Source organism: Macrobrachium rosenbergii, chromosome 4 (assembly GCF_040412425.1).
Source record: "Macrobrachium rosenbergii isolate ZJJX-2024 chromosome 4, ASM4041242v1, whole genome shotgun sequence".
In the NCBI taxonomy this organism is placed as follows: domain Eukaryota; kingdom Metazoa; phylum Arthropoda; class Malacostraca; order Decapoda; family Palaemonidae; genus Macrobrachium; species Macrobrachium rosenbergii.
Genome location: NC_089744.1, coordinates 44,686,264 through 44,711,411, shown reverse-complemented (window position 1 = coordinate 44,711,411; position 25,148 = coordinate 44,686,264). Strand labels below are relative to the sequence as shown.

At 40.1% G+C, this 25,148-nt stretch overlaps 1 protein-coding gene across 1 annotated transcript in view; it reads left to right on the top strand.

Annotated features, from left to right (window-relative positions):
• The window catches only part of LOC136833816 (probable endonuclease 4), a 134,463-nt gene that overhangs the window by 37,584 nt on the left and 71,731 nt on the right, over positions 1-25,148 (top strand). Inside the window, exon 4 of the mRNA XM_067096106.1 lies at positions 14,546-14,682. Coding sequence (XP_066952207.1) covers positions 14,546-14,682 — 137 coding nt within the window. The remainder of the gene's footprint in view (positions 1-14,545; positions 14,683-25,148) is intronic.

The following is a 25,148-nucleotide window of genomic DNA, read 5'->3' as shown; positions in this document are numbered from 1 at the left end:
GAAAATGAACCACAGGAAGAGACCCAAGAAGTTGTCGAAGAAACAGGCTTAACATTAGAACGGCTTGCCAAGCTCTGCAACCTAGCGAAGGAGCTGAAAGAATTGTCACAAGAATGGGACGAGGATATGGTTCGTTCTCTGCAGTTCTGCAACAAAATCGATGAAGACATGACTCCCTACAGGATGCTCTTCGATCGAAAAAAGAAGCAGCGGCAGCAACTTCCGATCACAATGTTCTTCCAGCCTCGCAAAAAAGAGCCAGTTCCTCCTGCTACTATGCCTTCGGAAGAAATTGAAGAAGTGTCCCAGGAAGAAGTTGAAGAGGTGTCCCAGGAAAAGACACCTCAGTCTGAAGAGACGTAAAATACAATCATTGGCTGCACAGTAGAAGAAGTATACCTTAGTTTTACCAGACCACTGAGCTGGTTAACAGCTCTCCTAGGGCTGGCCCGAAGGATTAGACTTATTTTACGTGGCTAAGAACCAATTGGTTACTTAGCAACGGGACCTACAGCTTATTGTGGAATCCGAACCACATTATAGCGAGAAATGAATTTCTATCACCAAAAATAAATTCCTCTAACTCTTCATCAGCCGGCCCCAGGAATTGAACTCTGGCCCATCGAATGACAGTCTGAAGCTCAACCTGTTCGGCCAACAAAGGGCCTTGCACAGTAGAAGACATCATCAGCTTCATCATCATCATTTCTACTGTGCAGCAAATTCATCGCCATCATCATTCAAGTTTTTCTTCAACTTCTTTCATGGTGGGTACAGTAACAATCTTTATTTCTTTATATACTTTAATATTCTAACATTGTAATATTAGTGCCTGTTTTAGATTAGGTACTGTACATGCATTAAGTGTTCTGTACATTAAAGGGTGGTTTGTTAACAGTACATACGAGGAGGGCTTTATTGTAACTTCCAACTCTATCGTGGTGAGTAAAATACTGTACAATTGTACAGTACGCACCATAACAATCTTTCTATTTTTATGTTCACTTACTGTTTTATTGCTTATCATTTGTGCCTGTGTACTGTATGTATGTATTGTAGATATCTGTACATTACTGTAAAGGGTGGTTTGTTAACAGTACTATGTAAAGGGAGGTTTTAAAAGTCTGAATACATGTTAAATAAATACTGTAAATATGGTGTCCCTACTTCGCGGATTTTCAGCTATCGCGGCCAGTTCTGGAACCTATCTACCGCGATAAACGAGGGTTCACTGTATATTGTTGTATATGTACGTGAATGCATGTTTTTGCTATAAAGTACAGGTATATTTATACCCTGTACCCCTTAAACCACTGTAAAATGCTTATAACTGCTTATTTTAACAGTTAACTGCCTAATGTAATTGTTCAAACAAAAATACACCCCAAACCATCATCCCAAAATACCCAAAGTCATCTTCGATTACCGTTTTAAAACTATTACTCTTCAGTATATACAACTCGAAGGAGCTTATAGCAATGATCTACTCATTTTAAAATATTAATATTAATGTAAACATAGCAAAATATCTGTAAAATGTTTAATACAAATTAGATAAATCTTTAATACAAATTAATTGAATGTCTTACAGAATTGTGACAACTAGTCAAGTTAGTCGTTTATTCTCATAGTATTGAAGTCGTTACGTTTTCTGTTTTGCTATAAAGTATATTTATATAAACAAACAGTACCCGTAAAGTAAGATAAAAGCATATTATTAATGTGTTAAGCGTACCGATGGCATATCTCAGTTGGCTGCATCCCATATCACAATACCTTCAACGAAGTAGCACATCCTACCTCTTTCAAGGATAGTGCACTACTGAATTCAGAGGCGAAATGCTCTTCCCTCATACTAATTGTAGGAATGTCAGTTGGTAACACCATGAGCTAAATTAGCTGTGAGTGGCAACTTTTTTGTAGGGAAAAAGAGTCTGACAAGAGGACAATGACCTCCACCTCCCGCTACGCTTTTGGCATTCATTGCTAAACTGATTTCTTTCTGTTTGATCCCATTTTTCCCGCCATAATGAGTGATCTAAAGCAAAAGAAAAATCATTTGCCTGAAGAGATCTTATCACTACCCGTTGCAGAGAATGATGATGACTATGATGAAAAGAAATAACGGCGCCTTTTCCATATTCAGCACAAAAATTACTCTCTCTCTCTCTCTCTCTCTCTCTCTCTCTCTCTCTCTCTCTCTCTCTCTCTCTCTCTCTCTCTCTCTCTCTCTCTCTCTCTGAACTCTTCTCTCTCTCTGCTGCAGATTCCATGAACTTTTTGTTCACAGTAAGGGAAACCCAGTGGAGGTCCCTTTACTTTTTGTTCTCCCAAAGATGTGAAATTTAGTGTTCACGATAAGGGAAACCTTGTGGAGTTTTTTTTTAGATGCTTTTTTGCTGATGAAGTCATGGAGCACTTTGTAGCAGTAACAAACAGATTTTCCATTCAGTTTCTAGATGAATATATAGAAAGTTTGCCTACAATATCAAGTGTACTAAAATGATATGACATGAATCTGAATGAAATGAAACAGTTCATTAATCTACTGGCTCTATGTTTCAGGGAATAGCATTTGAAAGAATCATTTTTTCCCTTTTATGTTTCATGCTTATAACCTTTAGGATATAAAAATGCGAAATAAATTCTTTCGTCTTTTCTTATTCTACATTAGCATAGTCGGGAGTCAGCAAGGGGTAGGCCTCTTGCTGAATTTTGATTGGGTGGGGTAGGGTATTGGTCTCCTATTGGCTGGTGAAAGTTTTCTTCAAGCCAACTTTTCAGGCATGAAGGTCACACTGCTGTAGCCTCACTGACTGGTGGGATAGGGATGTGGCATCACTGGGTGGTGCATGATGTTGCGTGACTCAAAGCCTGGTGTTCTCCTACGTCTGTTCCCATTGGTGGCAGGATTGTTCATCTGATCTGGTGTTTCTAGGCCAGGGGTGTTGCTTGTTCTGGTGTCCGTCGCAGGTCTTGGCATTATTGCCTTTCTTATATTTGTGGGAAGGAAGAGCACTTCCTGAATTGTATTCAGAGAGGGCTTCTCTTGCTGATGGGGAGCGCCTCTAGTAGTTGTAGACGTTGCTAGTCTGGGGCTCTCACAATTATCGTGGTGTTTTTGATAATTCTATCATGGGAGATGATGTCCTGGTGTAAGTTTCTGCTATGGAATTATACCGCTCCTTATGCGTGACATGAAATTTCATTTAACATTATCTGCTTAAAAGAGGGTCTTCTCCTGATATGTACTGTAGGATTATTATTACTGTACATTATTTAATGTTATTATAGTAAATAATATAAAAATACTGATAACTGTATTGCTCTAAAAAAAACAAAAAGTCTGTGAATAGTGAGTTTCCCGCTAATAATTTATAGATAGGTTCTACAGAAAAATTCCACAAATAGGCGAGTCCGCGAATAGTGCGGGTTGACTGCATATATATGTAGAATCTACTGGTCACATTTTACCGGATACATAGGTAATTGTAATAGCAACAATGACCTCTTAAAGTGACCTAGTTGTGATTATGGTAACACGGATTCGTTTCCCACTACTGTACGGGACTTCATAATTTCTTCATATTTCTTGCACTTGGATCTTAAGGCTTTGTAGTGACAAGCTTATCCAAAAAAGCACAAAGAATTTTAAGAGGTTACGAGGGCATTGTGGCACCAGTAGGTTGTACATATATATTTCAGCCTAAAAAGCAATAAGAACGATTGCCCACTTGGCTACAATGGCAAGGATGGGTCTATAGTATTCCAGCTCTAATAAACATATCTGAAAACAACAGGTATATGTAGGAATGAGAGGCAGTAAACTTTTATTCTTCTAATGGTCAGGTCGACAACTTGCCCTCATTGTGATTATTGTAATGGGGGGTCATTTCCTGCTACCGGACATCATAATCTCTTCATATTTTTTTCACTTGGATCTTAAGGTTTTGTAGTGACAAGCATATCCAAAAAGGCACAAAGAATTTGAGAAGTTAAGAGGGCATTGTGGCTATTACAGTTACACATACACACACATATATATATATATATATGTATGTATATACAGGCAGTCTCCTTTTATTGGCGGGGTTCTATTCCCGACAGCATGATAGCTGAAAATCGCTGACAACCAAAAATCGGCGATAATGGTGCCAATAACCAGGGACCAGCGCCGCCGATAACCAAGAATATGTGTTGAAAATTTGTTATCGTCACCACTAGACAAGCGCCGTAAAACTGTATCGCCAATAACTGGGGACTGCCTGTATATATATATTAAGTTAATGCTATATATTTCAGAGAACAACTGTCTCCCTACAGGCAGATAATGAATGAATGAGAGTTACAGAAAAGTGGTATTTTTACCAAGAAATCCAGAGGTCACCCGTTACATCAATCCAGGTGACAATTTCTCCTTAATCTTCTTAATCAATGGTTAGAGGAAGATTTTATCCATAATATCTGAGTCCCAAGCTCCTTTTGAGAGGTTCATATTTCTTTGTTTAATCAATGCTGATTCTACCATCTGGCTTTTGAACCGACAATTGCTGCTACAAATTATATGTGACAATTTCCAGTTTATTCTGTGATTAAGGTTGTTTATGTGGTTAAAAATAGCTGAACTCTGTTGGCCATACCATACTGAATAATTATGTTGTATTTATCCCTTGGGGAGTGATTTGCCTGTAAAACTGATGTAGGATTGGTCACAGTCGAGGCAAGGGATTTTGTATACTCTTCGTGTCTCTGGGGACTGGCTTTTGTTGGACAATAATCAGGGATTTGGGTAGGTAAAAGCAAAAGGGTTAGTTTCCAAGTGTCTTTGTCAATGTCTTAATCCTGTCCAGGTGTGGGATTTTGATTTTATTGTTGGGCGGCTCTAGTCTTGTTTTGAGGGGGCGGTAGAAGATTATGTTAGCTTGATAGATCGCTTTACCAATTATATGGTCAGGGTACTTTAAAGATGACAACTGCTTATGGATTAGTTCAGTTTCTTTTTCCAGGAAACCTGGGGAGCAAATCCGTAAGGCTCTTAAGAATAAGTTAATGGCTACGCCAATATTGATAGAAATGTCATGGTAACTAAATAATGTATGAAAGTGGAAATGTTTATATATATATATATATATATATATATATATATATATATATATATATATATATATATATATATATATATATATATATATATATATATATATATATATATAATATATATATATATATATATATATATATATATATATATATATATATATATATATATATATATATATAATATATATATATATATATATATATATATATATATATATATATATATATATATATATATAAGTTGACCATCACTAATCCGGCATCACTGGGACCTAGAGGGTGCGGATTAGCCATATATTAGGCTAGAATACACGAAACTCAGTAGCTACGCACCTCATCCTAGAATTAAAATATCCCATAAATCAGTACAAGTTGGTTAATAAAGAAAGACAATTATCAAATACAGGTAGTGCTCGAGTTACGATAATTCGACTTACGATATTTCGAGTTTATGATGGGGTTAGCAATTAATACCGATACGAAAATATTTAGGAAATATTTTTAGATTTCGCGCAGGTGCAGGCAGCGAGAGAGACCAACTTACAATAGATCAACTTCTTTTCCTCCATCTCTTTATTCCATCTGCTAGTTAAAAAGGTAAAAGAGAATGATAAAAGTATTGTTAGTAACGTTATACTCTTGCGTAAATGCATACAGCCATAAACAACCGAACGGGAAACTGTTGTTTTGCTAATAATCGTACCGGATAACAACTGTTTTGCTTGTATTTCAACCATCGTATGGTTAAATTTATTACTGTAGTTATGTTACAAATGACATTAAGTACTGTACAATAGGACTGATATAGTTTTTACACTACCCCTTATTCGCTTTGGAGAAAAGATCGGCAAGGAAATATACTGCTACAGTAACTTTAAGCTGCAAGTTGTAGCTGAAACTAAGAAAAGAACGTTCAAGCTGCTAATGACTATAAATTATCGTGCATCGGTAACATGGATGAAACTCGACTGTAAATAAAATTGGAGAGAATGTATTTTAATCAAAACTACTGGGCGTGAAAGAATACAAATTACTGGTGTTTTCACGCTGATAAAAGATAAATACATAAAGTTCATATTATGATGAAATCAAGAGAAAATAGCGAACGGAATCTTGATTTTTTTTTACACAAAACAAACATGCTCCCAAAACGGCCAGCCGCGATTCCCGCGAATGTCATATACTGTATTAACGAAAAAAATAGCAAAATTAATTTCACAACGAGATGTTTTTAAGTTATAGTTCGACTTAAAAACACTTCGTATAACGAAAAATATCTTTGTCCCAAATGAATAAAGTATCTATATTCATTTACGCTTACTAGAAGCAAGAAAAGCGCTCTGAACTGAGTTAAATGCGGCGAAATAAACACCGTGTTATTGATTCCCAAAACAAAACATTGATCGCAATTTATAATACAAAACCAATATGAGAATATATGCAATTGGATACAGTGTAGTAAAGCATAACTTTTCAAAAGATCCATGAAAAAGATGCACATTCGTTATGTTGATGTTTGTATAATACTGTTAATATGTGAATAGAGTTCAGTATAATGTAGGCTAGGCTACCGTATATGTAGCCTATACGATATACCATAGCGTAGGCCAAAAGACAATAATAAATGTAAAAAGTGGAACATCAAAAGCATGCTTGCTTTTACAAACACCTCCAGTTTGTCGATGCAGCACACAGTGCCACCAAATCGAAGCGGCCAGCGAGCGAGTTAGCGCAGCGACCCGGGAAATTTGAAAATTAGTGCGGAAACATTAGAAATTACTCTAGCTGAAAATTTGTGCCGGATTACTGATTGCTGGATTAGTGATGGTATATATATATATATATATATATATATATATATATATATATATATATATATATATATATATATATATATATATATATATATATATATATATATATATATATATATATATATATATATATATATATATATATATATATATATATATATATATATATATATATATATATATATATATATATATATATATATATATATATATATATATATATATATATATATATATATATATATATATAAATATATAAAGAAACAAAAAGTGTTTTTATTTTTGAAAATATACATATAATGCCAAAAAGTTTTTTTTTTTCATATAATGCCATTTTTTTTTCATATAATGTTTTTTGTTTTGTTTCTTTATAATGCCATTGTTTTCAGTTTCTTTTTCAGTTGCTGCCATGAATTGGACTGGTGAGCATCGTGCTTTCATTGTGGAAACGTTTATCAAAACAAACGAATCTGTAACTGCAACACAAAGAGCGTTCGCTTGCACTTCAATCTTGGTAGACATGATCCCGTACCAGCTCGAAACACGATCTTGTTATGGGTTACCAACTTCAGAGCTACTGGATCTGCATTGAAACGAAAATCAACTGGCCGACCTCGCACCGCCAGAACTCCAGAAAATGTGGCAGCGGTAAGAGCTTCAGTTCAACAGTCTCCACTCCGTTCCACATTTAAACGCGCCCAGGCTCTTAGACTTTCCGAAAGAAGTTTGCGAAGAATTCTTCACAATGATCTTCAAATGCATCCATACAAAATGATGTGAACTCTGATCGATATTGTGAGATGCTAGAGACTTTTCTCAGACCAAAATTGAATATGCTCCACGATATGGACAATGTTTGGTTTCAACAGGATGGGGCAACAGCCCACACTTCTCGACGTGCGATGGGGATTTTGAGGAAGATGTTCCCTGGTAATTTGATCTCATTGCGTGGTGACATCGGTTGGCCCGCCCGTTCACCAGATTTAAAGCCGTGCGATTTTTTTCTCTGGGGATACCTCAAGTCAAAGGTATACATTAATCGCCCTCGATCTGTTGAACAACTTAAAGATGCAATTCGTCAAGAAATTACTGCCATTCCACATGAAATGACCCGCTGAGTTATAGACAACTTTCGTGAACGCCTTCAACAGTGTGTGGACAATAATGGATCCCATTTGACTGATTTAATTTTTAAAACATAATGAAACAAAATGGCATTATATGTACTTTTCAAAAATAAAAACACTTTTTTGTTTCTTTACTTCATTTGCATTTTATTAAACCTACAAATGTGTCAGATCATTTTGCCTGACCCTGTAGTATAGTAAAATATTTTAGGATGACCTATCTGTTTAGTGATTGTTTATAATTTATTTTACCTCGAGGTTTTCTCATATAAATGGCATTTACATGAGAAATATTGTACCAAAACCATACAATCTTGGTATAATATTGTTACTTTGGAATTGCATTTATTTGCTGTTCCTTGATTGATGGTTTGAGTCTTAATTGGAAATTCTTTATACAGTATATCTAAAAAACTTGATTTTATATATGTAACTTACCCAGTAATTACATTAGCTAAGAGTTTCTCTTGCCTCAGCAGCTTAAATTAAAAAATTCGCGGGTTAGCGCTTCAATTTAGTGCAGGTGACTGGTCTTGCCCACTAACGAGAGTGTCAGGAACTACTCGGCAAACATTCGTCATTATGTTTCTGCTGATGCTCAAGTCAACACAGAGCATCTTTGTCAGCTTTGTTCTTAAATTTGCTGGTCAGAGACCGGATTTTGGTGATGTTTTATCGCCGATTTCGGGAGCCTTCAAGCATACAGCATTCAGGACAGTTTTTTATTGTTTTGTTTAATTTGTCATTTTTCACAACAATAGCGAACTCATAATCAAGCGTTTAACTACTGACAGCATAGTTTAACCAACGATTTCGCCTTTACCGGTGAATGTAAACGTTGTGTTCATTGCTGAACCAGTAACATGATTTTGTTTCTTATCCGCAAGTCTCAGTCTTATTTAGAATTTGGGACTTGTATGTATGATGATACAGTGTGTACTTATGTATGATGATACAGTGTGCACTTCGTCTTGAATAGCGTATAATGTTTGCTACCAAACTGAATTTCCTTTGTAAAGAACTTACAGTATTGCATTCGCTGCCTCTTCTTAAGCGTAAAATATTGATGTTGCGTTATCTACCCAACCAATATTTTCGTTTTTGAAAGGCATAACTGTAAATCTCAAACGTGTGACAGGAATTGAGACGTAGATATCATCTTGGTATGTAAAGGTTAACTTTCCTTTTCTGATTAGTGTAATAAACGTAACCTTGTATTCGCTCTGGAACGATTTTTTTAGTATAAATTTGTTCTTAAAAAATTAATTGAACATATTATTACACTTTCCTTTGCAGAGAACTGAAAAGTGTAATCCGAATTTTTGAGAATGAAATGCACCAGCGAGTCTCAAATAATGTTTAATGACTATTGAGATATGTATGTTAATGGAATTGAGATAATGGTATATTTGTACTCTGTTCTTCATAAATTTGTTCTTAAAAAATTAATTGAACATATTATTACACTTTCCTTTGCAGAGACTGAAATGTGTAAGGGCAGGAATACAGTGGGAGAGAATTTTGCTCATTGTTTTGGTTACGACGTGCTTTCGGAGTATGACAGGAATTGTAAAGAGTTACATATTTTTTAGCTTCTTCTACGATCGCCCAGTAGCGCTCTCCTGCTCCAATTGCAGAACGTTCGGCGCCTGCTTGAGCTACTGGCTCGACAGCTGCCAGCTGCAGAACACCCGGAGCCTGCTTGAACTACTGATTCGGCGACTGCCAACTGCAGAATGCTCGGTGTCTGCTCGAGCTTCTGGCTCAACGGCTGCCAACTGCAGAGCGCTCGGTGCCTGCTCGAGGTACTGGCTCGGCGACAGCCAACTGCAGAGCGTTTGGCACCTGCTCGAGCTACTGACTCGACAGCTGCCAAATGCAGAATGCTTGGCGCCTGCTCGAGCTACTGGCTCAGCGGCCGCCAACTGCAGAGCGCTGCAGAATGCTCAGCGCCAGTTTTCGGGTGCTTGGTGCCCGCTATTGGGCGCTAGGCGTCCGCTTCGGGCATTCGGGGCTCACTCTCTGGCGCCTCAGCGTTCGCTCTCGGGCGCTTGGCGCCAGTTACTGGTACCCTGGCGCCATCTAATTCATCTCTCTCCCATTGCTAACCTTCCTGCCCATTTCATCCACTTGCTCCCACGCCTGGCTCCCTCGCTTCCTTCTCGTGCCATTGCCAGTCTTGTTTTAGATTAACAGATGTTAATTTTGTGATAGTGAAGTATTGTGCAGTGGAGGAGGTGTCTACTCGTCCCTCGATTCTCCTAGACAAAGGTCCCTGTCATACTCCCATACACTGGGAGGAGACATACTGGAAGTCCAAGGGAGGTCGGGGGGTTACACACGGGTATTTATCCCCTCAGTTGAGCCTGTTGCCGGTCCCAGGTATCAACAGACAGCCTGGGAAGGCGTCTTTCTGGATGTGTAGTGGAGGGGGCAGCTGCTCGTCCCGCTGATTCTCCTAGGCGCAGCTCACTGTCATACTCCCCTCTACCTGGGAGGAGGCATACCGGTAGCCCAAGGGAGGTCAGTGGGGTCTGCCCATGGGCAGTCGTCTCGTCAGTCCAACTTGTTGCGACGAGACAGCCACTGGAAAGGCGTCTCGGAAGTGCATCGGCTGATTTTCTTAGGCACAGGTCACTGCCATACTCCCCTCTACCTGGGAGGAGGCATACTGGTAGCCAAAGCGAGGTCAGTGGGGTTTGCCCATGGGCAGTCGTCGCCCCAGTCCAACCTGTTACATCCCAGGTTGTGACTAGAGACAGCCACTGAAAAGGTGTCTCGGAAATGCATCGACTTTTGTCAAATTCTGAAGAAGCGCCGCCTCGTAGGAGTCGTCTTCGTTGTTTTACGGAGGATTCTTGCCCACTCAGAGACGCTTCTCGGGTAAAGATCCGTCCCCCACATCTCTCTTACAAGAGAATGAGGGAGCCCTCCTTTAGTCCTCAACCTTTGTGCAGCAATTTAGACACTCCAGAGCATTTTTTCTCCTCTCCTCAGCACCAGGAGTGAGGGTTCTAGCTCTTTACACCTCTCGGGCGAGCAGCTCTAAGTTTCACGAAGCGCCTTGTTTTCTTGTAACATCCTGTTTTGGTGGGATGTCATGTTGAGTGCCTTGGAGCAGACAAGTGTCCTGTAGCAGCCAGGCGCCATGTTGCAGCCAAGCGCCCTGATGCAGCCCAGCGCCCTGATGTGGCCCAGCACCCTGATGCAACCGAGTGCCCTGATGCGGCCAAGTGCCCTGATGCAGTCAGGCGCTCTGAGAGGGTTGGACATTCTCTTTCGTCAGAGCACCCTGAAGCTGCCGAACTTCTGATAATGCTTGAACTTCGTCAAGTTTCCAAGCACCTTGCAGCTTCAGATAAGCCTTCTTCTGCTTTGGACCCAGCACTCGAACCTTGGCAACAAAAAACTGGATAATATCCTTCATCTTCTACAGAAACCTGCAGCGCAGACTGCCCCTGGATCAGATTTGATGACATCTCCGATTTCTTCTGTTGAGGAAGAAAGGAGAAGGATATGTCTGCTGTGCCATATGCAGCACTCCTTAAGTGCCTGCTTCAGCAGTTCCTGGATTTTTTGACTCCGTCCTCTCCTTCTTCTCCAGGCTTGTCTTACATGATGAACTATCAGCCTGTGGATTTGACTAGTCTTCCTAAGATGGTTCTTTCTAAATCTTCGAAGAAAGCTTCTTCAAGTAGAGGAATGGCTTTCTGACAAGAGGGATCAAAGAAGGGCCTGTTTTAGTGTTTTCCCCCCTCCCATCTCTGACGTATGCAGTACTTGTCGTATTCAATGGGAGAAGCTCCTTCCCTGGGAGTGCCTGACTCCTCCCAGGGAGACTTCTCTGCACTCATTGACTCGGGACAGAGATCGACTCTCACATCGACAAAAACGTTCTTTTCAGCTCAGGAGATGGATCACCTGTTGAAGAGTATTTTTAGGGCCTTCAAGGTGTGGAGTTTTCTCGACTGGTGTTTGGGAGCAGTCGCCAAGAAGCTTCAAGAATCTCCTTTCTTGTATGCTGAAGCTGCAGACCTGGAGAATTGTCTTTCTTGTGCAGGTAGAGCCCTCAGAGGTGGATCACTTGAAGTAGCTGCCCTGTATGTCAGGGGCATCCTGAAGAAGTGCGAACTGTGGGTCTCATTTACAGGAAAGGGTTTCGACCCCACAGAAATCAGCCCTCCTGCTTTCCCCTCTGGATAAACAGCTTTTGTTTCCGCAAGATCTTCCTCTCGCAACTGAGGATTTAGTCCTTCATGCTCTTGTGGGGGTCAGACTTTGTCTCTTTTGGGAGAGATGGAGCAAAAGAGGAGCGGATCAGTGGGTAGTCAAAGTTTTTAAAAGAGGGATACGCTATCCCCTTCAAGGAGAATCCGCCATTGACCGCCACTCCTGTTGTATTGACAGCTTACTCCATCGGTTAGGAGAAGCATTCAGCCTTGTCAAAGGAAGTGTCCTCTCTTCTGAACAAAAAGGCAATAGAATTAGTGAAAATACAGATATCCCTGGACATACAGGATGCTTATTTCCATATTCCGGCTCACCCGGATTCGAGGAAATGTCTACATTTCGTTTTCGAGGCTCAGATCTTTCAATTTCGAGCACTTTGTTTCGGTCTCTCGAAGGCCCCAAAAGTCTTCACTCGAGTGTTGAATCCTGTGGGGGGTTGGTTACATTTAGCGGGAGTGAGGATCTCGCTATGTCTGGACAATTGGCTAATTCGATCACCTACGAAGAATCAGTGCACGAAGTGCTTACAAAACTCTTCTCTTGACCTTGGAATTAGGACTAACAATGAACTTCGAGAAGTCACAAATGATTCCCACTCAGAAGATTCTTTATTTGGGAGTTCTGATAGACTCTGAGTTTTCGGGCTTCTCCGTCACTCAGAAGAGTGGAAGACTGTCTGAGGAAGTTAGACCTCTTCCTATCACTTCGTTCTTGCTCCACCACTCAGTGGATGAGTCTCATGGGAACGTTGACTTCTCTGGAGCAATTCGTAAGATTAGGGAGACTTCTCATGAGACCTCTCCAGTTTTATTTAAGAGCTTGTTGGGATCAGAAAATTCATCAGGACAGCCATGTCTTTCTGATAACTTCAGAAATAAAGGAATTTTTACTGAGATCGAAGACTCTTCCATGACCTGGATCCGTTCTTTCTCTCTCTCTCTGGAGAACTTAATGGAAGAGAGGAAGGTTTTGACACCAGGGATTGGAAGCATAGGAGGTTTTCATGACCTTTAGTGTTCTAGCACCCTCCGTCTAAGAACGTATGGTCCTCTCTTGTGATTGGACTTGTTTTTTCTGACGCCACTCTTAGTTTCTGGAGAGCTATTGGCTTACCTTTAGTGGAAGCTAGACACATCAGTACAACCTCCCCTCATAGCTTTCAGGCACTGTGTGCCCCTGATGTCCAGTCTATAATCAACCTTCTCCAAGACACTGAGAAGTAAGAAAGCTTTTTGTTCCTTTTTAGGGAGGCTAAGGATGTCAGATCAGCTTCTACCTCCTTAGTTTTCAGGCAATGTATGTCCCTGATGTTCATTCGACAAGTGTCCTTCGGGAAGTGTAATCGATCTTCACTACTCACCTTTCAAAGGAAGTTAAACAGTGTTAGATTCTGGTAGTACCGTGTGATCATTATTAGTAACTGGCATGACATCGTAGAAGGAAGCATAGGATTCTCTCCTACCATCTATTCACCTTGTAGTAAGGTGCCGAGACTTGTGAGAGCCGGAGGTTACAATTTACCTGGAGCACCCATCACTGTCAGTGAAGGGGTCATGGTCAGTTTTTCAGTGCAAGTGACAGTCATATCTGGTTGTTTTTATTGGTACTGCACCCAGGGCAAGGGCAATTATTTATGCTTTGTCGGCCATCGGTGTACACCTTCGTCGCAAAGCTTAATCTTATACTTCGTCAGCCATCGGAGTACTCCTTCGTTGCGTAGTGTTCCACTTAAGTAGAAGCGCTCCTGGCTTTACTGCCACGCTGCTACAGGTTAAGTTGAGCAACAACCAGAGGCAGTTCTTTACTGCAGGCTCTCTTAACTAACAAGGAACTACAAGTATTGTAACCAATGCTGGCAACTTATCTATTATCTCAAATCATTATATAATTAATGGTTGGGAACAGAATTTGTCCATGATTCCCCTCCACCTTTCAATGTGGAATCAGCTAATGTAATTACTGGGTAAGTTGCATATATAAAAATGATATTTTTATAATAAAATAAAGTTTTATATATACTTACCCAGTAATTATGGACCGAGCCCTCCCTCCTCCTCGCGCATGGACATAAAGCATAAATGTAATGACTAATGTTTGCCGAGTAGTTCCTGATACTCTCGTTAGTGGGCGAGACCATTCACCTGCACTAAATTGAAGCGCTAACCTGTGAATTTTTTTATCTAAGCTGCTGAGGCAAGAGAAACTCTTAGCTAATGTAATTACTGGGTAAGTATATATAAAACTTTATTTTATTATAAAAATGTCATATTTCAGGTGGACTGTGGAATGCATTCACTAATGCAGAAGAATGTAATGCCAAATCATTTGGACTTTTTCTGCGAACTCAGCGTCAGTGGGCTGCCAAACCCCTTGATGATAGCACTGTAACTAAATGGAAAAGAGCTTTGAAGGTACATTATATTATTTTTTACATTATAAATTGTATTTAGTACCGTTTATGATTGGCCAGACAGTATGATGCCTTGCCCAATATTCCTAAGTACAGTAGAGCACTTTTCCTTTGCCGACTTATATACATATTTTGGCATGTTGTCTACAAACTCACTCTTTCTCAACACATCATACTACACAACATATATTACTTTTTCATTTTCAATCTTGTCAAACTTTCCAGTCAGTGAGTTACAAAACTCAAAATGAGTTAATGACCAGTCAATTATAAAACTCAAAATGAGTTAATGACCAGTCAGCAGCTATTGCTAAGCCAAGAGAAAAGTAGATAGGTGGAATTCATCAGCAAAGGTTTATACTTGTAAAAAGATAAAGAATTCTAAAATTTAAGTGAGTTCTCAACATGAATGGCAGCCTTTTAAGTGGGCAGTGTGAGGAACCTCTAAGGAAGTTGAAAACAAGGTAAATAAGAGCACTATATGCAAGGAAACAGTAGTGGGGAAGAGTCAGGGTAGTGATGGAAACTGTTACAAAAAGAAACAGGGACAGTTGTTGTGTTCAGAAGTTAAGTTATAACTGGCTCAAAATCTGTTGGTAGTTAAGCAGAGAAGTATAAATTCTGGTGGAATTCTGATAATACAAGATAAAATGGAGTAGGCATATTTGTCAAACACTGAAATGGCTGAAGGTTTGATAGAAGTGGTGTAAATGAGACAATAGTGAAGATCAAGATGTTATTAGGAAAGAAGGTACTTTGATTACTTTTGGTTTACTCGCCACAATCAGGACAACCAGAAAGAGTTAAAGGTAGAGTTTTTGCAAAGACTGTAATGCAGTGACAGAAGTACCACAGTCAGATGGGATACTGATAGGCGGAGACCTTAATGGTCACATTTTAGTAGATGGTGCTGATCTTCAGGATGTTATGGGTAGTTATATATTTGGAGAAAGAAATTAAATTGGGAGGGAGAAGCATTGCTGGAATTTTATCAAACCCAGGGATTTAAGTTCATTTCTAGATAATGATATTGGAATTAAACTATAATGATAATAATGATATTGGAATTAAACTATAATGATAATAATGTTTCACACTAAAATCTGTGATGAAAGAAGTTATTTGAATTCTGTTATATACTAGGACTTTTAGCATTCAAGTCTAATATACCTAATAAAATGACCTTCAGAATATTAATTCCTCAGTTCAGGAGATTTGGTAATGTTTGTATGAAAGGACAGCTTTTTGCTAAAACTCTTACATATTGACTTTCTTTCTTGGGTTTTGCTAAAAAATTTTTGTAAATTTGGTTAAACAAAAAGTAGATCCGTCAGTAATTTTGGTAAGTTGAGATTCCCCATAAAATTTGACTAGGGTTTGCATGCCAGAATATTAATTTTGTAAATGTTAATTTATTAAAGTCGTAACTTTTACCTTTAGATAGTTTAATGCCCTTTGCTCCTCCTTGGTTAATCCAGTACCTGAGTTAATCCTAGACAACTGTTCCCACCTGAAGACATAACTCATGTATTGACCTTTTATGTAAAACCAAGCACTCTTTATAGTTTTCTGTTCCACTGTATGTAGTTTATGGGACAGTGCCTTAGAGTAGTAAATGTGAGAGGTCTTGTACTCCATTGTTTCCATGTGGCCCTATACCCTGTTCATATTTTAAATCTTGTTGTTAATCCTGTGATAGAAATTGTACATGTATTTATAATAGTGTGTGTACTATACATGTATGTACACATATATTTGCTTTGACGGGGATACAAGCCTACACTTTCATAAGTGGAGTTTCTTGGGCAAGGCATGCTTTGGTTGTCACTGACTCAAAAAAACAGTCCTATCGTATAGGCCTGTTCCCTCAAACAATCTCAGGTGGCCTAGCTCATCCACAGTGTTCTCAGCCGTTGAAGCTCACAGTTGTCACTGTGTCCCCATTTTTTCATTGCTGAGATTTCCTTTGTGAGTGCCACATGTATGAGAATTCTTGGTGTTCATTACGCGTGTATGAGAAAATTCTTAAGTGTTCATTATCTTCCGTGTTCATTACGTGTGTATGAGAAAATTCTTGAGCGCTCATTGTCTTCCCAGCTGTTTGACTTTTAAGTGCCTTCCAGTAGCTGAAGATAGTTGATGCTGTGCATCTTCCTATGTTTTTAGGGGCATAAGTGGTTGTTTTAGGTGTTTTTCACTTTGTTTGTCATGTGTGAACCACATGATCAACCTCCCTTTGTCACTATGGGCAGTCCCCGATTATTTGTGGGGGCTCCGTTCTGACAGCGTGATGATAAGCGAAAATCAGCAATTTTCGGCGCTTACTGGCACCGATAACTGGAGATCAGCACCTCTGTTAGGTATGTATCAGCGCCAATACCTGAGTATTGGCACCAATAAGCGGAAATCGTTGCTGAAAATTGCTGATTTTCGTAGCTAGACAAGTCCCATAAAACCAGATTGCCGATAACCGGGGGCTGCCTGTATTAGGTTTGTTGTCCATCTCCTCCATGTGGTATGGCTACGAAGGAAGATATTAAGCTCAAGTTTAGGGAAAGATAAGCCTTGTGGTAAATTTGTTCCCTTTAGCGATTGATCCACATTCCACATGTATCTCGTGTAGAGGGGAAGAATGTACAAGAGACAATAAGTATAATGAATGTGAAGGCTGGCAGGAGTCACAGTGGACCCTATATGAGAAAAGAAGATGAAAAAAGATGGCTACATTTTTATTAGAGAGGCTGTGATGAGTCCTTGTCCAGTTCCAGCATTCCCTAGGACTTCCCATCCCCCTTCCTGCTATGCCTCCTGCGACTGCAGCATTCCCGCCTTCATCAACAGGGCAGAGGCCTCCAACATCAAGCTGTCCCTGGTGAGGATGATCAGAGCCATCTCCTGGTTTGAGAGGTGACAGGCAGCATGGCTTTCATAGATAAAGGATGCTGTGATCCCAGAAAGGTGGACCACCTTTAGGGTGCACCTAGGGCCATTGGAGAAAGCATTGTCCTACATATTGTGGCATGTGGGCCAATTGTAGGCAAATGTTACCCTCAGGAGTCACGAGTCCTTCCTCTCTGTGGTCCAGCAAAACATCTCACAAGAGTTAGTTGGCCTTAGGGAACACCTGTTACAAGACATGCTGGGATACTTCCCTCCAAACATACTCCAGATGGCCATAGAAGTAAGGAGAGAGGAATCCGCAGATACACTCCTCTCTTAGACTCCTTCTCCCAAGTCCATCAACCGAGATGAGTTGGGTAGCACATCCACATTAAACGGACAGCATAACACCAGGAGCTTGCGTTCCTCCCCAAAACCCAGGTACAGGCAGCAGAGCATTGGTGGTAGTCCCCAGTAGAGGAGATATCACACCACAGTTGTTTTGGGCCACCCAGCCAGCTCACAGGAAAATCCTCCCAGAAAAGAGAGGAGGCTCCAGGTGAGGAGAAGAGCCCCCCCCCCCTCAAGCTACCATGGGTAGGAGGGTGGTGCCTAGGCAACAAATGGATGGTGTAGCTGCATTATGGGTTGAAGGAGTGGACAGTAGCAGTCCTGAAGGAGGGATACAGTCTGCCCTTCAGGCCCATGAAAGCCCCACTGGCTCTATCTATCATGTTCTGTCCCACCAACCAGACTTGCTGAAGGGGAGGGCCCTGCAGAAGGAGATCAAAGCAATACTACAGAAAGGGGTGGTGGAGGTTATGTTGGACAACTCCCTCAGATTTTACAGCTGCCTCTTCCTAGTGGAGAAGCATCTGGGGAACGGGGTTGGCATCTGGTGATAGACCTGTCAGCTCTTACGAGTACCTGCAGCAGATGCCCTTTTTGATAGAGATGCTCCAGTCAGTCCTGGAGTCCATCAAACAGGGGGACTTAATGATTTCAGTGGCACCGGTCTTGGAAATTTTTAAAATGGTGTACAGAATTGATCCTCAAACTTTGGTACTTTTGTCCAGTCAGTCCCCACCAAATCTTCTACAGCCCCCACTTATATAAAACTTTAGGTTAAGTAGTGATTTTAATTTACCCCCAAGATTGCTGAAATGAACCGCTGTTCCTGCTCCACACCTCTCAGTTTACACTTCTTGAAAAAAGAAAAACACTACATAACATATGGGACATTACCAAGGTCCCCGCTAGCCTGTGTGCCCCCTGTGAACCCCTGCAACAGGCCGAGAACTTTGAAGGCGGTATCCTTTCTAGCACTTGCATCTGCCAAGAAGGTTGGGGATTTATATAGCCTCGTGTCATCACCCACCCCAAAGAGTGGTTCTTCCTTTCCGTGCAGTTCGTCCCAAATCTGAGATTCAAATGTTTCTTGAATCTCTCCCTGAAACACTTCATCAGAGGAGATAGGGAGTTGTTATGCTCAGTAAGACCTTTAAGGCAATACTTCAAGAGAACAGCCTCCTTAAAGCTGGGTCTGTGAAAGGTTGTTGTACAGGCAAGACAAAAAAGGAAGTCTTGAAGAATACCATCTTCTCCTGGCTGAGGAAAGACCTCATGAGGGTCTATGACTCCAAAATGTACAGGTGAAAGATCCCAGCAAAGGTAAGAGCCCATGACATTAGTGCTGTAGGCCCTTTGATGGCATATAGGAGAAACCAATCCCTCCTACAATTACTGAAGGCAGGTGTGTGGAAACACTAAAGCACCTTCACTTCCTTCTACCTGAGGGACCTAGCCCCCAAGGAATGGGCTCCACCAGAAGGGACAAGAAGAATCATTAGTTTGTTGGGATATGGTGACCAGTACAGTAAATCCCTGGTGTTTCATGGGAGGATGGGTACCACAGCCCCCTGTGAACAGCTAAAATCCGCGAATACTTGACACCCCCCAAAATGTTTATAACTGCATATTTCAACAGGTCAGACCAAAGACTGTGTGTAAAAACATTTATTTATAACAGCCTATTTAATGGTTCAGACACCAAATGTATACCTTAAACTATCATCGTACACCAAATATACCTTAAACTATCATCCACAACACTTTAATATCATTTCAAAGTCATATTACAACATTACCCTTAAAAATATATGGCTTACAGCTAAGTGTGAAAGCTAAACTCAAGTCCCCCCTACATTCAGTCAGAGCCATTTTCTCTCAGATTGAGGCTGTCCCATTGTCCTTCGACAGAAGAGGGGAAACACTAGGAAAAACACTCGGAATTCACAAGTTCAGTATGTACTTAGACAATGAAAAAAAATACATTTTATGATATGCAGTGTTTACTTTAATATTAGTACCTGAAAATTAGTACCGTATTTGACGGCGTATAAGACGCACTTTTTTTAACATAAAAAATGGCCTAAAAAATCCCCCTGCGTCCTATGTACATAATGTAGGCTCAAAATTTAAGAATTTTGGCCGAAATTATACATGAAACGTCACGTAGATGTTGTAGCCTAGCCTAACATTCGGTGTTATCCTAATAACCTATTAAAAAACAAAGTTTATTATAATTGTTTATCATTATCACACTTACCATCACCGCAATTACTACTGCTAGCATTATAATCAATATCTACGTTGTTATTATTGATATTTTCATTAAAATTTGTTAATATCATTATCGTTGTCTACAGCGGATCGCCGCATTCCACATTTACAGACTTATAGTATGTGTGCTGCCACCTATTGGTGATTATCTCGAGAGCTTTACGGATAACAAGGCCTCGTTCAGTTGGTAGTTGGCAATTCCTGCTAACATTCTCTTTGCGCATAACAACATGGCTTCATCAATTGGCGGTTGACAATTCCTGCTACCATTCTCTTTAGGCATAATAACAAGGCTTCGTTGAGTTGATACTTCAGTAACTCGTGCTAGCATTCTCTTTTAAGAATAATAACATGGCTTTGTTCAGTTGCTCACGAGACTCGAGAGCGTTACATAGGAAACATTTTTATTTATTGGATTTTACCCTTGATTGCATACTTTTATAATATATAATGGATATATATAACATATTACCGTAGGTAACATCTTTATTAATGTTTTTCTTGATTCTGCCGGTAAGAAACAATGTTTACAAATGAATGTGTTGCAATCTATTGGTAAACCTATGAGGTAGCTTTCAGCAGCAGACGAAACATTCGATCATAGTAAATGGCTGATTGTATAATACATATTTTGATAAACATAAATATGGTAAATAACTTCTTTATTAATGGTTTTGTTGATTCTGTTGGTAAGAAACAATATGCATATGATAACCTAATACTACAGTTTTTACTTACCAAAATCATATGAGCATAGGCTAGGAAACCTTATTTTTTTCCCCTCAATGTCCTGCTGAAATTGGGGTGCGTCCTATGCAGACATGCGTCTTATAAGCCATCAAATACGGTAAATCATGTTTTTATCATAAAAGTATGTATTTAGTCATGAAAATAACTTCAAAATACACTACAGTCATCCCTCGTCTACCGCGGGAGTTATGTTCCAGAACCTCCTGCGATAGGCCAAAAGCCGCAAAGTAGCAACCTTACATTCATTTTATTATTTACTTTATACATATGTATTTTAAGGCTTTGTAAACCCTCCCCACACCTTTATAAACTTTTCCCACACTGTTATTAACCTTTCCCTGACTCGTATAAACAATTCCTATGCACTTAAACACTTTCTATACTCTTGAACCTACGTAATTTTACCAAAAAATTACAAATTGTTTGGTGAAAATGGTGTGCTGCCGGCTGGGAAAGGTTGATAACAAAAATTTTATTCACATTTTGCAAGGATAATCAAAGGAATCGATATTGTGTGTGTGTCCATTTGTTTGTCTGTGTGCATGTATGTTAGAGAGAGAGAGAGGGTAATCAGCATCTGGCAGATGTGAAAACAATCCCTCATACCTGTATGACTGTCGATGCATTTTTTACACTTGGATCTTGAGTGCAAGGAGGTTAATTATGCCACACCACATCAACTTACTGTTGGCAAACAACAGAATTTAAAATTATAATCCAGTAAACATGAAGATTTTGCAAACAAGTAATAAGTAAAGAATGCATGTAAGAAAATGAAAGAGAGATCAAATAACTTTTCACAAGGATATCATTTAAACAAACAATCCAAGATGGACAGAAGCTGAACAAGGTGCCAGTGTGTTTATTATGGAGCTGAGTTACTTTTACAGTGCTAAAAAATCGTGAAAAGCAAGTGTCACTCAATAGGTATTTACCGTAACAAAGAGAATTGATTCAGGCGAATTAAGTATAAGTGAAAGAAACGGGCGAAAAGTAGTGAAAGAAAAATATTCTGAGCCCAGCTGGAAGTCAGTGACAAGTGGACCCACATCCCCCACCCAGTAACCCACCACCATCCCCTCCATCTCCTCTCTACCATCTCTCTCAGCCAGCCCAGTCCCGAACACTCGCTCAAGTAAGACTCGTTCTATTTCTTATTGTTCCTATATTGCATTTGATTGTTTTTATATAGTGTATCATTATGATAAATTTATTGTGAAATTCTCTTCTTGTATTTTCTTTATGTGAATTGTTACTGCTTTTATGTACATACAGTAATGTTTTTACTCTTCTGAAGGTGCCACTTCATCAGGTCCTTCATCAAGTGGTGCAGTATCTTCGCCCTCGTCTGTAACTCCAGTTTTCGCTAGAAGCGAAGGCATAACTGGTGTCTTCTTCTGAGTGAGGAACATAGTTATGGGGAGTTGCTGGTGCTCCTTTTTCTTGTTGACGAGTAGGTTTTTATAAACCAAAATGCCACCTTTGATTCTATTTGAGAAATGCAATGAACGAAGCATCTGGGGGTCCCATTCTTCAACCACTCGCTGAAGTTCTTGGGCCATCCTGACGTGGTTGCAAGGCAATCAAGTGTTATGCCAACCTCCTCTTCAGGCCCTAGTTCCTCTTGTTCCTCTTCCTCTTCTTTGCTTGCTGACTTTGTGATCTCCTTCAGGTCCTCATCCGTCAACGGTTGTGAGTGGGCATCGATCAGATCATTAATGTCATCAGGCGTCATATCATTGAAGCCCTCTCCTGCCAGTAGTTTTGCCAGCTTCTTGGCTTTATCTACTGCAGAGTGATGGACTACATCAGGAGAGAATCCCTTATAATCATGGACCACTTCTGGCCACAAATTTTTCCAGCTGGCATTTAAAGTTTCATTCTTCATCTCCTTTATGGCCTTCTGAATATATGGGAGACAGGATGCAATGTTGTAGTCACACCAGTACGTCTTTGTCGGAGTCCATAGCTTCAACGAGGTTGTGCAGGGCATTTCGCGTATAGAGCGCCTTAAAAGCACGAATAATGCCTTGATCCATGGATTGAATCAGCGATGTGGTGTTCTGCGGCAAGAACTCTAGCTGCACAACATCATATGACAGATAGACAGCATGGCCTCCAGCATTGTCCATAATCAGAAGCACTTTGAATTCATGTCCTTTCTGTGCCAGATAAAGCTTGACCTCCAGGAAAAAGCACTGGTGGAACCAGTCCAACATAAGGAGTTTCGTGATTCAGGCCTTGGGGTTGTGCATCCGGTACACAGGCAACACATTCTTATTCTTGTTTTTTAAGACCCTTGGGTATTTTGACTTAAAAATAAGCCCTAGCATTATCATAAAGCCAGCAGCATTCTCACGCATAATCAAAGTTACACAATCTTTTTGGGCTTTAAATCCAGGGGCTTTACCTTTGTCCTTTGTAATGAAAGTGCGATACGGCATTTGCTTCCAAAATAAGCCCGTTTCATCCATATTAAAAACTTGCTCAAGCTTATAATCCCCTTCCTCGATAATGGTTTTGAAAGTGTTGTTGATGTACTCCTCGGCTCCGGCTTTACCCGCAGAGTCAGCTTCTCCATGCAGAGAAAAGCTCTTAAGTCAAAAGCATTTCTGAAATTTGTCAAACCAGCCCTTGCTGGTACTGAATGTGGTTGATCTGGTGGGAGAAGCACTTGATGGTCCTGCTTCTCATTGTCGTCGTTCTGGTCAAGGTCTTCGTCACCGTCGTGAACGTCACCACTCAGCAAAAATTTCGTGAAGTTTCTTGGCCGTTTTGTGTGTAGATGGTGTTGGTATCTGGTGAGATATTCTTCTTCCTGCAGTCACTGATCCACAAGGCCAATGCAGACTCCACCCTCACAATGGCCTTATTGTGGGGAGTTACCACCCTTTTCGCAGTCTTGTTAAAAGACACTGCTGCTGTCATCCTTACAGTATATTCTTTTCGTTCTTTATGTAGCAAACCGAAGATTCATTATTCCTGTAATGGCATCTTACAGCAGCATAGCTTCTCCCTTCCTTTAGCATGTCAAGGAGTTTCACCTTTTCTGCTATGGTGGGCATCTTCCTCTGGTGCTTGGGTTTGGTGCTAGCAGAACCCTTAGAAGGCGCAGAACATTTGGTGGCATCGTAAAGCTTGAAATAAATTCAGTATCTTATGAAAACTTCACAAAAAATGCAAAACTATGCACAGTAATTGGCCATTGATATGTAAAGGACAAGGGGAGATGCTGCTAATGCCTGCTAAATGCAGGAGATGAACAAGAGATGCTACGGTCACTTAGCCAATCAGTGCCCAGGATGCAGAACACGGTGCTCTAGTTGGTTGCCTCCCATACTTCAGCCAATAGCATACCATGTACGCTCTCAACATGGGCAAACTACCTCAAGCAGAAGCAGCCATACTGTGTTGTCCATACATGCGAGTGTTTGGCTACTTGTCTGCTGTATGCTACGTATTTTATTTTGATCCTAAATGCACTGCATATATCAAGTATTTATTGAATTGTGGAAAACTATGAAACAAGTAAATGCGCCGAAGTTTCTTTGGTGCAATCGAGTTTTATGTATAGCTGCTACAACGTACAGTAATACCCTGAACTTGTGCGATTCGAGTTGCGTAAATTCACAGACACAAACTTTTCATTGGAACCTAACTAGTTGTCATACACAAGTTTTTCACAGACACGCAAATACTGAGAAACACTGCAAAAGTGTTGATGGTTAATTTTTTATGTAATTTATAAGTTTTCAAGCTTTTATGTGTAAATTAAATAACTATATATATAAAAATAATAATTCTCTCTCTCTCTCTCTCTCTCTCTCTCTCTCTCTCTCTCTCTCTCTCTCAGTTCATCGTTGGACGAGTCGGTAGAGTTCTTGGCAAGCACTCTGCTGGGCCCAAGTTCGAGTCTCTGGCCGGCCAATGAAGAATTAGAGGAATTTATTTCTGGTGATAGAAATTCATTTCTCGGTATAATGTGGGTCGGATTCCACAATAAGCTGTAGGTCCCGTTGCTAGGAAACCAATTGGTTCTTAGTCACGTAAAATAAGTCTAATCCTTCGGGCCAGCCCTAGGAGAGCTGTTAATCAGCTCAGTGGTCTGGTTGAACTAAGGTATACTTTCTCTCTCTCTCTCTCTCTCTCTCTCTCTCTCTCTCTCTCTCTCTCTCTCTCTCTCTCTCTCTCTCTTGTAATGAGATGAGAGAATTT